Source organism: Octodon degus, unplaced genomic scaffold (genome assembly GCF_000260255.1).
Source record: "Octodon degus isolate 3935 unplaced genomic scaffold, OctDeg1.0 scaffold00090, whole genome shotgun sequence".
NCBI classification, from domain to species: Eukaryota; Metazoa; Chordata; class Mammalia; order Rodentia; family Octodontidae; genus Octodon; species Octodon degus.
In genome coordinates this window covers 8,485,140-8,498,946 of record NW_004524666.1, presented here as the reverse complement: position 1 = coordinate 8,498,946, position 13,807 = coordinate 8,485,140, and the positions used below count along the sequence as shown (strand labels likewise).

Below are 13,807 nucleotides of genomic sequence, written 5' to 3'. Positions count from 1 at the left end.
AAAAAAATTAAAAAATAAAAAATAAAATATAAAAAAAATAAAAGTGAAGGTAAATATAAAAAAACAGAACAAAACAAAACAAAAAAACCTAAGAGACTGACAGTGACCCTTGCTGTCTCCAACAGACATCCTCTAGGTCAGTACTGTCTGATTTTTAACTCACACCTCACTCTCTTCCCTCGGTGCCTGGGACTCCACATTCTCCTGAATCTTACCAGCTTTCTAGCCAGTCTTTCTCTGCACCTTGAGGTCTAGTTCTGTCTATGAAGTCACTAATGATGGCCACTCTCAGGAAGCATTCCTAGAGCTGCATCTTTTCCACCTATATTCCTTCCCCAGGCAATGACGTACATTGTCACCACCTTCACAGTTCCCCAGTTTATATTCGAAACTACAGACCTTCTAGAGCTCCAAACCCACATATGCAGCTGTGTCCTGGGCATTTCAAAGGCCCCTTAAATTTAACATGTTCAGACGATGCAGTCTGCCTCTAAAGACCTATGCCATCTCCAGCCTCTTCAATAAATGGCACCATCATCCACCCACTTGCTTTGGTATGAATTGTTCTTGACGTCTCTCTGCCTCAGCCCATTTGTCCAATCTATCACCCTGTCCTGCTGGTTTGACTTATCTCCCAAATTCATCCACTTTTGTTCCTCACCACCACCACCACCAGCCCAAGCTGTGATTATCTTTCGCAAGTACCAGCCTAGGAGTTTCCAAGATGAGCTAGTGAGTTAATTGGTCTATCTATGTCCCCTCTGGCCTGGGCTTTCCTTCTTCCCCGTGTTACTCACTGCTGGTGGAGGAGTTTTTAGCAGGCAGTTCTGATTATGTCATCCTCCTCTGCCCTTTAATTTCCCTGAATGGCTTCCCACTACTCACAAATTACAGCTAAACTCCTTAGTGAGGCCTACATAATCGGGCCATGTCCATCTCTCAGTGCTTTGCTGATAGGGACTTTGCCCTCCGGAGCGCTTTTGGCCATGTATGGAGATGTTTGGCTGTCCCAGCTTAGGGGGAGGTGCTTCTGGGAGGTGCTGTACTGCAGTGGGTGGGGGCAGGTATGTTGCTAACTGTCCAGTAACGCATAGGACAACTGACAAGAAACAGTGATCAGACTGCAGGCCTCAGGATGGAGAAGCCCTGAGCTGCTTCCACTTCGCATCACCTTCTACCTGGCTGGCAGTGTCCCTGCCATTGATGTCTCCTTGTGGTTTCTTAAAGGGTTCATGCTCTGTCTAGGCACAGATCTTTGGCACAGGCTGCCCCTGATCCCTGGGAAGGACTCTCTCTTGTGTCTGCCTCTTTAGGGCTTCTCTCTCTCTCTCTCTCTCTCTCTCTCTCTCTCTCTCTCTCTCTCTCTCAATATTCCTTGATGTTACTGTTTTACATTTCTTTGTATGACTTCTGACCAATATTACTCACTGGTGTCACACCAGCCAAGGTGTGACAAATTATCAGCATGCACACAACAGCAAAGATCATATTAATTGTTCAAAAGCACACCAAAGGCAAACTTCCACCTTTCAATAAAAAGTTGTTTGTATCATTAAAAGCTCTGTTACTGTGTTTCTCTTTCAGGACCAGGTGTGGTAGCGCACAACTGTGATACCAGTACTAGGGAGGCTGAGGCAGGAGGATGAGTGTGAGTTCAAGGCCAGCTTGAACTACATAGTGAGATCCTATCTCAGAAAAAAAAAATGTTAATGTGTGAGTTTTACCTCAATATTCAGGTTTAATTGCAGTGTGGTCACTTTGAGATAAATAAATTGATTTGGGGTTGCAGTTTGAGCAATTATCTCTAAAAGGTTCACCATCGCTGGCCTAATATATATATATTCTATAGGAGAATGATAGTTCCTGGGGTTGTAAGTGGTTCTTGGAAGGAAAAAATAAAACAATATTTTCTTTATATAGCATAGTTACACACTGTACATAAATAGTGCATTTCTCTGGCATCAGTTCTTTGGAGGAGGGCGATGTGGGAAAAATGTCTAAAGAGAGAATCTGTAGGGGGCTATCATGAATTAAATGTGAAGAAACATTGCCCAGTTCTTTATTATGCATATATTAGTATAGCAAAATGCATATAACATGAAACTTATCATCTTAGTCATTTCAAGCGTACATTTCTTTCTTTTTTTTATGTATTTGGTACAGGGTCTCACTATGCAGCTCGGACTCATAGTTATCCTCTTGTTTTCAGCCTCCCCAGCCCTGAGATTACAGGTGTGCACCACCACGCCCAGACTCAGTGCCCAGCTCAGTGTGCCCCAGGGGCAGGGTTGGCATGGCATGTGGCACCGGGGATCAAACCCTGGTCCCTGCACTTGCCTAAGCAGGTTCTTAGTCTACTGAGCTATCTCACTAGCCCTCAAGTGTACATTTCAATGGCATCAAATACATTTACATCATTGTATAACCACCACCATCATCTATCTCCACAACACTTTATCTTGAAAAGCTACAATCTGTACCTACCAAGCAGCAATTCTACAACCGGACCTCCTGGCCCTGGCAATCACCATTCTACTTTCTATGAGTGTGACTACTCTCTGCCCCTTGTTGTTATGGTTTAGATCTAAAATTCACCCTGAGGCCTTGTGTACATGGAATGCAACTGGATTATTGAGGTACGAGAGCTGACTTGCTATTAGGAGAAGGGATATGATCAGAAGAGGCATGTCACATGTGGTCCTCAGGAAGGGGGTGCCTCCCTCCAGGCCTTCCTACACCTCCTCTTCCACTCTGTTTCCTGAGCACCATTAAGTGAGCAGCTTTTCCTTCAACACACACACACACACACACACACACACACACACACACACACACACAGAGTTCTCTTTCTTCTTGTCTTCTTTTTTGAAACAGGGTCTCACTCTGTAGTTCAGACTGGCTTTGAGCTCACTTTGTAGTTCAGGGTGATCTGAAATTCACAAGGATCCTCTTGCCTCAGCCTCCTGAACACTGGCCTTATAAGCGTGTGCCACATTGCTGGCCTGCTTGAGTTCTGTCTTGGTTACTTTTCTTTTATTACTGAGACAAAAATATCTGACACCCAGAAGTAAGAAAGGAAAGGTTTACTTAGCTCACAGTTTGTGGAGGTTTCAGTCTGTACTTGGCTGGCTCCAAGGCAAGGTGGCATGGTACAGGGCAACAGTTCAAGGCAGCAGAAGACAGCAAAAGCAACAAGACAAAAAGGAGAGAAAGCAAGCCTCTTTTCCTCCCCTATTCTGTTTGCCTGCTTTCTGCCCACACAATTTCCGTGCCCTCTTCTTTCACAAACTCAGATGCTTACAAAGTGAGGACCCTGGCCCCTGCTGAGTCACTTTATTAAGCTTCTCAAGTTGATACAATGCATCAACCCTTACAGAACTAGAAGACTATGGACTGAAAACAGGAGCCAAAATAAACTTCTCCACCTTTAAATGTGGGTGTCAAATACTGTGTCCCGGTGACAAGGAAGTGAATGGGATCATGCAGTATTTATCCTTTATGATTGGCTTGTTTTATACTTAGCGTACTGCTCTTGAGGTTAACTCATATTCTGGCACATGTCAACATTTCATTCTGGCTTAAAGCTGAGTTATATTTCGCAGTTCCCATAGATCACGTTATGTTTGTCCATTCATTTCTTTCTTTCTTTTCTCTTTTTCTTTTTTTGGCAGAACTGGGGATTGAACTCAGGCCCTTAAGCTTGCCAGGGAAGTGCTTATTTCACTGAGCCATCTCCTGGGCCCCCTTGTCCATTCATTTCTTGCTGGACACTTAATTGCTTCCACATAATGCTGCTATGAACACAAGTGTAAAAGTATTGGTTTGAATCATCCTTGCTTTTAGTTCTTTTGAATATATACCCAGAAGCAGAGATGCTGATCCATATGGTAATTCTTTTTATTTTTTATTTTTTTGTCATTTTGAGACAGTATCACCATACAGCTCACTTTGTAGTCCAGGCTGGTCTCAAACTGGCAACCATCTTCCTGCCTCAGCCTCCCAAGTACAAGAATTATTGGTGGGCACCACTATCCCTAGCCTGGTAATTCTCTATTTAATTTAATTTCTCTTTTTTTGAGAAAATTTCCTACTGTTTTCCATAATAGTTGCAGCATTTTACATTCCAACCAAGAATGCACAGAGATTCCAATTTCTCCACATCCTGACCAACATTTATTGTCATCAGAGCTTTTTACAATATATATTTTATATTTTAAGAACAATAACTTGTATTTCTTAGTTGTCATTCATGAGTCATTTAAACTATGGAACAGGTGCATCTAATATTTCATTTCACATCTATGCATTTTATAAAAACTTTTCTAAGTAATCAGTTTTTGGGTAGAATGTGTGGAATTTATAATTTTAAGCACACTGTGGTTCTCCATAAACCTATCCCTTGTGTTGTGGGTATAGCATTATCTATTTTATGAATACAAGACTCCTCTGGACCCCTCTGGAGCTTTCACACATGGCAGACTGTCCTTGGCTTAGATGGTTGGTTAATCATTAACATAAAAAATGTGGATGGAGTCACTTCAGTTTATTGTTCTACAACTGGTTTGTAAAGTTTGAGGGTCTTAATTATTCATGTGAAAACTTAGCAACTTTCCCGTAAATAAAAGGGTGAGCATGTCTAAGTAAGAGCTGTCATTCATGGGATTTCAATAGGAGGATATTTCATAGTTAAACATTCCTCTAGCAGATTGTGGTTCTTGTTTTGCTATCTTTTTTGGGGGTGGGGATACTGGGACTTGAACTCATGACCTCAGGCTTGCCTGGCAAGCCCCGTGCCACTGAGCTATATCCTTCACCTCTTGCTTTTTGGTGTGTTTTAATCATCACTTTAAAAAGATAATTAGGGTCTTCCTTTGATTAGAATTCCAAAGGCTATATTGCTTTTTTTTTTTTTATTTTAGGGAAGGTCTTCTACAGGGTGTTCAGGGTCTCACTATTAGATTGGATTTGTAGTGATCCACCTGTTTAGAGCCTCCCAAGAGCTGGGATTATAGGTGCACACCACCACACCCAGTCTCAATATCTGTCTCATGGCAGGCCCGGGGATCGAACGCCTGGCCCCGTACCTGCTTGCAGGCACTTTAATCTGCTGAGCTATTTGGCCTGCCTTATATTACTGAATCTGGCTAAATGTTGTATGTGCATCTTAGTGCCAATAGAAAACAAAAAAGATATTGAGAAAGTGATGGGCTGCAAACAACAGTTAACAATTTCTTTAAAGTTCATACACTACCATGTTGTCTTTTATTGACATTTCTCTTATTGAAGGAAGAAAAACAACAATTTAATATGCTATATTTTATCCACTTTGCTGGAAAAGACCTTTCCTCTGCCTTGTACAGGGGAGTTTAGTAAACTCTTGAAGAAGAAATAGCTACTGAGTTGAGTTCTGAAGCTGAATGTGTGCAGGACTGTCAAGATGCCAACTCCAATGTCATCGCCCACCTAAACAGTCATTTTCCCTCTCTCCCCATCTGTGCATCACTGTCCAAACCCTTATAAAGACCTATATATTCCTTCTCCTTTTGCTAAACATCGTTCTCTTTCCCTCCCTTGTTTCAGGTCTCTGGAATGTTCATCTGCATCTACAGAAGATGCATTTTGAAGGCCAAATGGCCAAATTCTTCATGTAGGGTTGTGGTTCAATCACTATAATGTTTTCTTATTTAAAACCTTTTTTCCATGGTCATGTGGAAGACCCACCTTCCAAAGGTCTTGTGGTCTAGAGATCTGATCCTTCAGTGTTGTTTGGAGGAGAGGCAAGAAGGGGAGGGCGATAATTATCTGTCTGAGTAAGAACTAACACAATCAGTGGAATGATTCATGTGTTTTTAAGTCTGAAAATTAACTGATGCCAAGATAACTATTTGCTGAAAAAAGTAACTACAGGAAAATTGGTGGCCCGTGGTGACTTTGTGCCCTGACAGCTACTGCCAATATTTGTCAGTGTGAATTGCAGGGCTTCTGGGAGTAGCGAAAATGGCACTTATCTGGCTAGTTTACCTTCTCCTAAATTATCTTGCATTAACTTAAGGAAACAGTTGAGCCTAAGAATCTGATCAAAATTGTTTGGTAAATGATTTAATCATTTGGCTATAATTTTTATAAAAAAGATCAAAGATATTTTCTACTTTACTTTTCTTCCTAGACTGTGAGTATATTATTATTATTATTATTATTATTATTATTATTATTATTATGTGTGTGTGTGTGTGTGTGTGTGTGTGGTCAGCTTAACCTGCCCTGGGGAGTTGGCTGGCATGGCACGTGGCACTGAGATCGAACAGCTGTCCCTGTGCTTGCCTAAGCTTGCCTAAGCAGGTACTTTAGATGGCTGAGCTATCTCACCGGCCCAATATTACTATTTATAGCGAATCATTCTGCATTTGAACATTATGTTCTGCTTTGAAAAGCATTTGCATGTATGGTTCTTTTGTAATCTCACAACCACTCCGTTGGGGGCCATTCTTTTGTCAAAGAAACATTTTAAAATTAACTGCTATGTGAAAGACACTCATCTAGCTCACTGTTTCTTTTTGCCTCGTGAGTATCCACCGGATTCTAACCTGCCCAACAAATCTGCTCCCAACCATAGCTCAAGATGGCAACTCTAAAATTCCCAATACTCATGTCAAATTTTTAGTAGCAACCTTGACTTCTCTGACTAGACATCATGTTAGCCATATCTTTAAAGTAGAGTCACATATTACTTCATGACAACACCAAGTTCTTATGTGTCATTAGGTGCTTCGGTTGTTTTGTGAACATCATAGAATGTTTTACCTACACAACCCTAGACAGTGTTGCCCACTACCAATGTACAGAGTCTATTGCTCCTAGACAACAAAACTTACATGTACTGGATACAGTAAGCAACTGTAACACATTGCCCGGAAATTTTTATCTAAGTATATCTCACCTGATATGTCTTTGCCAACATCTCCTTAAAGATCTAAGTAATGACTTGCACTATGAGATTGCAATGGGTGTGATGGCGCTAGGTGATAGGAGCTTCGCAGTGCTGATGATCTTATGGGACCACAGCTGTGTGTACAGGTGGCCGCTGCTGGCTGGAAAGTGGTTATGTGGCACATGACTGAACATTGAGAAACTGACCGTTCCTCACCAGGAAGTTTCTTAGCTACATCATCTCTGGGTTGATTAATGCAATAACCTCTTTAGGTGTCTCCCTATGTCAGCCCTAAAATTCCTTCTGTCTAAAATTCCTTCAGAAAAAAAAAAAAAAATTCCTTCAGTACATAAGCAGGAGGATTAAAATGTAAGTCAAATCATGTAATTCTTCTGCACAGAACTTCTAAAGTTCCCCTTTTCAGTCGACCAAAGCCAAACTTCTCACAGGCCAGATATAACCTTCTCTAGCCTCACTGTGTGCTGCTTGCCCTTTATCTACTGCAGCCATGTTGAACTCATTGGTGTTCCTGCCACAGTCCTGCCTCAGGGCCTTTGCACTGGTTCTCTCCTCTACCTTCTGCTCCAGTCATGTGGTTTGCTTTCTGATTTCCCTCATGTATTTACTCAAGTACTTTCTCCATAGACCTTCCCTGCTTGCCCTACTTACAACTACATCATCCCATCATCTGCTTCTAGCACTTTCTATTGCCTTCTTCTCCTTCATTTTTCTCCTTAACACCTCTTACTGTCTTCATTGGTCCACAAAGCTCAGGGACTATATCAGTGAACAACATTGGCCTAAATTCCTACCCTTGTGGGAGTTCCTTGACAGGGAGAGATGATAAGTAAGCAACATATGTCGACTTTGGGGTATGTGGTACCAAAGCTTTCCCACACACCCCAGCCCTTGAGGTTGCATGGGGCCTTGGACAGTGGGCTGTGAATGGATGATAAACAACCCCAAATGTCAGCACAGGAACACTAAAAATGAATTTCTCACTCATCAAAAGCCTACTGCAGGACCCGGTGCTCTCTCCATTGCCACCCTCTGGCAGTGCCTGGGAGTCCAGGATGTGGCCATGGGTAATTTGCCTGCTTCAAGTTATGACTTCCACTGCCAGAAGTAAAAGAGAACCAGAGGGGATGGGCCGGCTCCCAAGTGCTTTGGACTGACACTTGCACATGTCATTTCCACTCACAGCCCACCGTTCAAAGCTGGTCACAAGATCCCACACAACTGCAAGGGCTGGGGTGTGTGGGAAAGCTTTGGTACCACATACTGCAGAGTTGACATATGCTGCTTACTTATTGTGTCTTCCTTTCTGTCAGGGAACCCCCACCATGACAGAAATTTAGGCCAGTCTTGTGCACTGATATATTCCCCAGCCTACAATAGTTCCTAGTATATGCCTCAGAATATCTGAGGAATGAATGGATGAATGGGTGAATGGGTGGATGAACGAGTGGCTCACAGCCCCTGGGAACAGATAAACCAACAGTCAACACAGCCATATGCTGAGCGCTAGGATGGAGTAGGCCAGTTACTGTGAGAGACATTCAGCTCTCCACAGGGATGCAAGAAGACTACCCACAGAGGAGATATTTGATGCACCTTGAAACTGAGCAGGAATTTACCAAGAAGAAAAGGGATGAGTGACAGAGGGGCCCAGAGGTGTCAGTAGCTCTGCCCAAGCAGAGGAGGTCCAGGCCCTGAGCCATCAGATGGAAATATAGAGACGAAGGGGAAATGAGGCCCAGGATGTTGGCAGGGCCCAGATTGTGCTTGGCCTTGTAAATGTCTCCAAGAAGCCTGGACTTCATCTTATGAGGACAGGAAACCCAGAAAGACTTCTAGCAAGGAAATAACTGTGATTACATTTGGGCAAAGATCCTAGAGTAACTGACAAAGCAACAGAGAGAGACGTTCTCCTATTTAGAACTCTTTTCTGTTCCCCACCAGCCTTGGAGCGCGACTCACACCCTATGGAGTGCCTAACGGTTCACAGTCCAGGCCACTGTTCTCTGCAGCCCTATTTCCCTCCACCCCTACAGCTGCTTGTGCTGTGCATCCTGGGCACACCGTGGACAACCAGGCCTCCGTGGCTGGGAAACTCAGTGGACTTGTTCCCAGCAAGCCTATCTCCAACTCTGCTGAGAACAATGCAGCAGATTAGCATCTGCACTCTCCTTTTCCTACCTGAGAGTAACCACGCCTCCCAGAACTGGACACACCGGTGCTGCTGACATGGCCACCCCCGGGGCGGACAGCTAAGCCACACAATCCTACCGAAGACAGAAGGCTACAGCCTTGCTGGCCTCACCCTTCAATAATAGCAGTGGGTGGCTTTAAAGGTAATGCCATTCCTGTCATTTATGTGATTAGAGAAAAGAAATAGCTCATTATGCAGAGAAACTCTTCCTACAATTAACATAGCAGGATGGTCTTTGTCATTCCCCGCATCTTTTATTTCTACCCTTCCCCAACCCCTAGTTCAGCAAAAGCAAACTGGATGAGGCCTTATGGTAAAAAAAAAGATTTAAAAAGATCTATTAGCATAATAACATAGTACAGCTGTGGTAGAACCAATTTTAGTAAAAGAAAGATGTATTTGTTTTACATGCGTGTTTATCCAAAGTGTCTGAACTCCCCTCCAGCTCCAGTGGAAGGTGCATTAACTGGGTTTGAAGAGGTGGACTGAGAGGACAAACAACTCTGAGAAGAAACCTGTGTGTGCCGAGGGGACAAAAGTGGGGAGCTGCTTGACAAGAAGAAAACCAAGGGGCCGGGGAGATGGCTCAGTGGAATAAGCGCTTCCCTGGCAAGCGCAAGGGCCTGAGTTCAATCCCCGGTTCCACAAAAAAACAAAACAAAAAAAAATTAAAAAAAATTAAATTAAATTAAAAAAAAAGAAGAAGAAGAAGAAAACCAAAATTAGAAGCCTGCCTAGGGTATGGAGTGAAGGACTCCAGGAGACTGAGTGGGGAAAATAAAGTATTTCTTAACATCTAGAGCTGAACTGCTAGGTGCGGCAGCTTACGGGCTTGAAATGTGGCTTGTCTGAGTTGAAATACACATCTATGTAAAGTACACATCATACCCGGTAGACTTAGCATAAAGGGTCTGAGCTGGCTCTGGTGGCATATGCCTGTTACCTTAGCACATAGGAGATAAAGCAGGAGGATTGTAAGTTCAAGGCCAGCCTTGGTTACCTAGTAAATTCAAGATCAGATGGACTATGTGGTGAGATCCTGTCTCATTAAAAAAAAAAAAAAAAAAAAAAAAAGTACGGATCTTCTTACATGTGGACATGATATCTTCAGTTAAATGGAGTATATTCTTAAAATCAAGTACACATGTTTCCTTGAACTTTTTTTTTAAATGTCTACAGGGTCTCACTACACAAATCAGACTCATAGTGACCCTCCTGTTTTCAGTCTCCCAAGTGCTGGGATTATAGGCACGCACCACCACACCCCATCTGATTCGCAGTCTCAACGTGCCCCAGGGTTGGGGCTGGCACGGCACACCAGGGATTGAGCCCTGGTCCCTGCGTCTGCCTAAGCAGGAGCTTTAATCCGCTGAGCTATCTGGCCAGCCCTCTCCTTGAACTTCGAAGATGCAGCTGCTAGAAAACTTTAAATTATGTATGTGGCTGGTGTCACACGTCTACCACATGGCACTGCTGGACGCAGCGTGCATATATGAGCAAGAGTCACCAGTAAGAGCTGACACCTTCCAGACACCAGAGGCCCACCACATGACTCGGTTGGCAACTACACAGGTTTTGTCTACACATTTGTCAATCTGGTATCTTTTAAGAAGATTACATTTGTATTAAACTCTATCTTGAGGAACAAATTTTCTAGATGTTGAGATGAAAATACTGCAGGAGCATCTTTAATAGTCCACTAACATGCAAGCATTCTCATTTTTATTCCAATGAGAGAGATTTAATATAAATTTTGTCTCATCAGTCTTGTGGTAGGCAGGGCTGAAATTCTAGACACTATAGGAAAATATGCTCAACAGACATCAAATGCAGCAGGCCAATAGACTTTTAGAGTGAAACAGACATTTTAATTGTTTGTTTTCCATTCTGCTTGTGGTTTTTAAAGACAGGGTCTTGCTATATATGGCCTTGAATTTACTATATAGCTCTTTCCTTGAACTCATGGAAGTCCTCCTGCCTCAACCTCCCAAACGCTGGTATTATAGGCGTGCACCTCCACACTGAGCCCAGTTCAAATTTTTCTATCTTTGTTTTTAGTCTTCTTCTTTTTTTTTTTTTCTCTTTTCATTTACTGCTTAGAAAACAGGAAATGGGCAGAAGATAGCTCTAGCAATGTTAGGGAGAGTCTCGTGGAAGTGTCTCTGTAGAGCATGAGGTCCTCTGGCCAGGAAGGTATAACAGAAGGGGCCCTTGCCGTTGGCTCCATTCACTATAAAGTCTACAATCCCCCAACTACACTGCTTCCTTCCTGTTGCAGTCTCCAGAGGTGCTTTCAGCTGCTTTTTGCAGCATCCTGCTCTCATGTGGACAGTGTCTCACTGTGATTAGAAAGTCATTTTTCCCTTTTGTTACAATTTTGTATAAGCCATTAAAAAAAAAATTCTTCACTATAGTGTTAACTGATTCCAGGTGCTAAGAAAAAGGTGTTTGGGGAGACAAAATAAACAAGGAAGAGCAACTCACAGGGACTGGCTCACCTTGTGATCAGCGGGCGTCCCGTGGACATAGTGGTGAGCTCCTAGGCCTTGCGAGGCACCCATGTCTCCTTCCGCAATATTTGTCCAGGAGCTGCTGTCTGCTGTGGGGACCAGTTCCCCAGAAACCAAGGTAAGGCCTGAAGTGTTGATCGTCAGAGTGCGCTCAACAGACCTGAAGTAGTTCAGAATTCCTAAGCAGATGCGCTGAAACACAGGAACAACTGAATCAGGACTCCTTTACTGTGTTCCTCCCTATGGAGAAAAATGTGATAGGGACTCAAGGGGTGGTGTGTGTGTGTGTGTGTGTGTGTGTGTGTGTGTGTGTGTGTGAACCCAACAGCAAGAAAGGAGCACACCATCCTGCAGAGGGGCTGATTTCCAGGAAAAAAAACAGAATAAAGGGCAAAAGCATAAATATGTATTGCTCCTGAAAAACAGGAACTCCCCCTTTCTAGACTATCAGACATCTTGGATACATGGAACTGGTGTGTCAGATTAACCCATACCCATAGCTCCCGCATTCGCAGGTGGCGCAGACACAGAAAGGACAAGTGGGCCCCTCTCATCAAGGCAGGGTCGCTGTCACTGGGCTCAGTCCCATCATCCAAGCCCAGGAGCTGTAGTGTTGCTTTGAAGTTGTACCTTTAGCAAGCAGGAGAGATGCAATAAATATCTTTCACTTCGAAGTAGTTTGGAAAATTCACATCAGATTCAAGTTCATTTATTTTACTTAAGGAAATTTCACGATAGCTGTCTTTTAAAATGCACTAGAGGGAAATTACTCTATATGAATAAAACTGGAAATTTCTCTCAGCAGTCACTCCTGTTAAAAACACAGGCCTGGGACAAAATATTCATTTAGTTGTCTGGCCTGTGTTCTGTTAACTGTTGTCTTGCTTTCATTCCAATTTCAGATATTTTTAGATAAAATGTATTAATCAATCACACATTTTCCCCATTATTTATTTATTTATTTATTTATTTATTTATTTGTCTTTTTGAGACAGAGTTTCACTATGCAGTTTAGGCAAGACTTGAACTCACTTCATAGTCCAGGCTGGCCTCAAACTCACAGCAGTCCTCTTGCCTCACCTCCCCACTGCTGGGATTATAGGCATGTGCCATGGTGTCCGACCTCCCAACCATTTTTAAATTCAATTCCTTGAGTCGCCAATAAAATAATTTTGTACCCTGTGTCTTTTCTCTGTTTGACAGGCCCGTCAGTTGCTGCGACTTGGCTGAGACTTGGTGCTAGGTCATTTTCATTTTGTTCCATTGAAAGGTCAGCATCTTTCATATTCTATTAAAAAGTTAATGTTAGCTCAGTTCTGCAAACGTTTGTAATATTATTAACAAAATCATGGTCGGGTCATCATAAAATTAAACATCATGAGCCATCACACATTTAGATGCATTAGGAGAAAAACATCTTGATCCATGTCAACTTGGCATGCAAACATTCTACATTTCAACAGTAAATCAAAAGTTCAAGTTTTTTTTTTATAAAATTCTAATACTATCTGCTTTATTAAAAAGGAAGCAGAATAATACTGTTGTTTACAGAAAAAAGGCAAAATAAAAATTTATAACAAAATAAAAGAAGAATATCTGTACTGCATCACATGTTATCTTCAAAGTGGTTGCTCAGGGTACAATGTATGGGCATAAAATTTTCTCCAATTGAAAGTAGCACAAACTTTCTTTTTAATGAACTAAAAGACACTATATAACTGACTTGCATTTTTTCCCTTTTCTCTACTGGTCTTTCTCTTTTCAATCATCCTAGTTCCATTTTCCTTTTGAAAGTTTCAAGGTTTTTACTAGGCAAATCTTTGTTTTTGTAACAGTAAGCCCAGAGCTTTACACGGAGCTGCATCCTTGGCCCTTTTTGAAATTTTATTTTCTATTTTCAGACAGTTTCTCCCTAAATTGCACAGGCTAGGCTTAAACTTGTCCTCCTCTTGTCTCAGCCTGCCAGAGTGCTAGGAATACAGGTGTGTGGCACCATGCCATGCTTCAAGTGTTTGTTTTTTGACAATGTTCATAGCTTTTAAATAACAGCCACCCCACTTCCTGCCTTTTTACATAATTTACTTTGCAAGAAGGCAAGCACATCTATTTTTCAAGAGTATACACACTGGAATCTCTCTTTTTTTTTTTTTTTTTTTT

At 42.3% G+C, this 13,807-nt stretch overlaps 1 protein-coding gene across 1 annotated transcript in view; it reads right to left on the bottom strand.

Annotated features, from left to right (window-relative positions):
* Ccdc162p overlaps window positions 1-13,807 on the bottom strand; it is a 252,570-nt gene that overhangs the window by 153,794 nt on the left and 84,969 nt on the right. The window contains exons 13-15 of the mRNA XM_023722322.1: window positions 12,829-12,938; window positions 12,145-12,280; window positions 11,639-11,842 (exon numbers count right to left, since the gene is read on the bottom strand). Of these exons, the coding sequence (XP_023578090.1) occupies window positions 11,639-11,842; window positions 12,145-12,280; window positions 12,829-12,938 (450 nt within the window). The remainder of the gene's footprint in view (window positions 1-11,638; window positions 11,843-12,144; window positions 12,281-12,828; window positions 12,939-13,807) is intronic.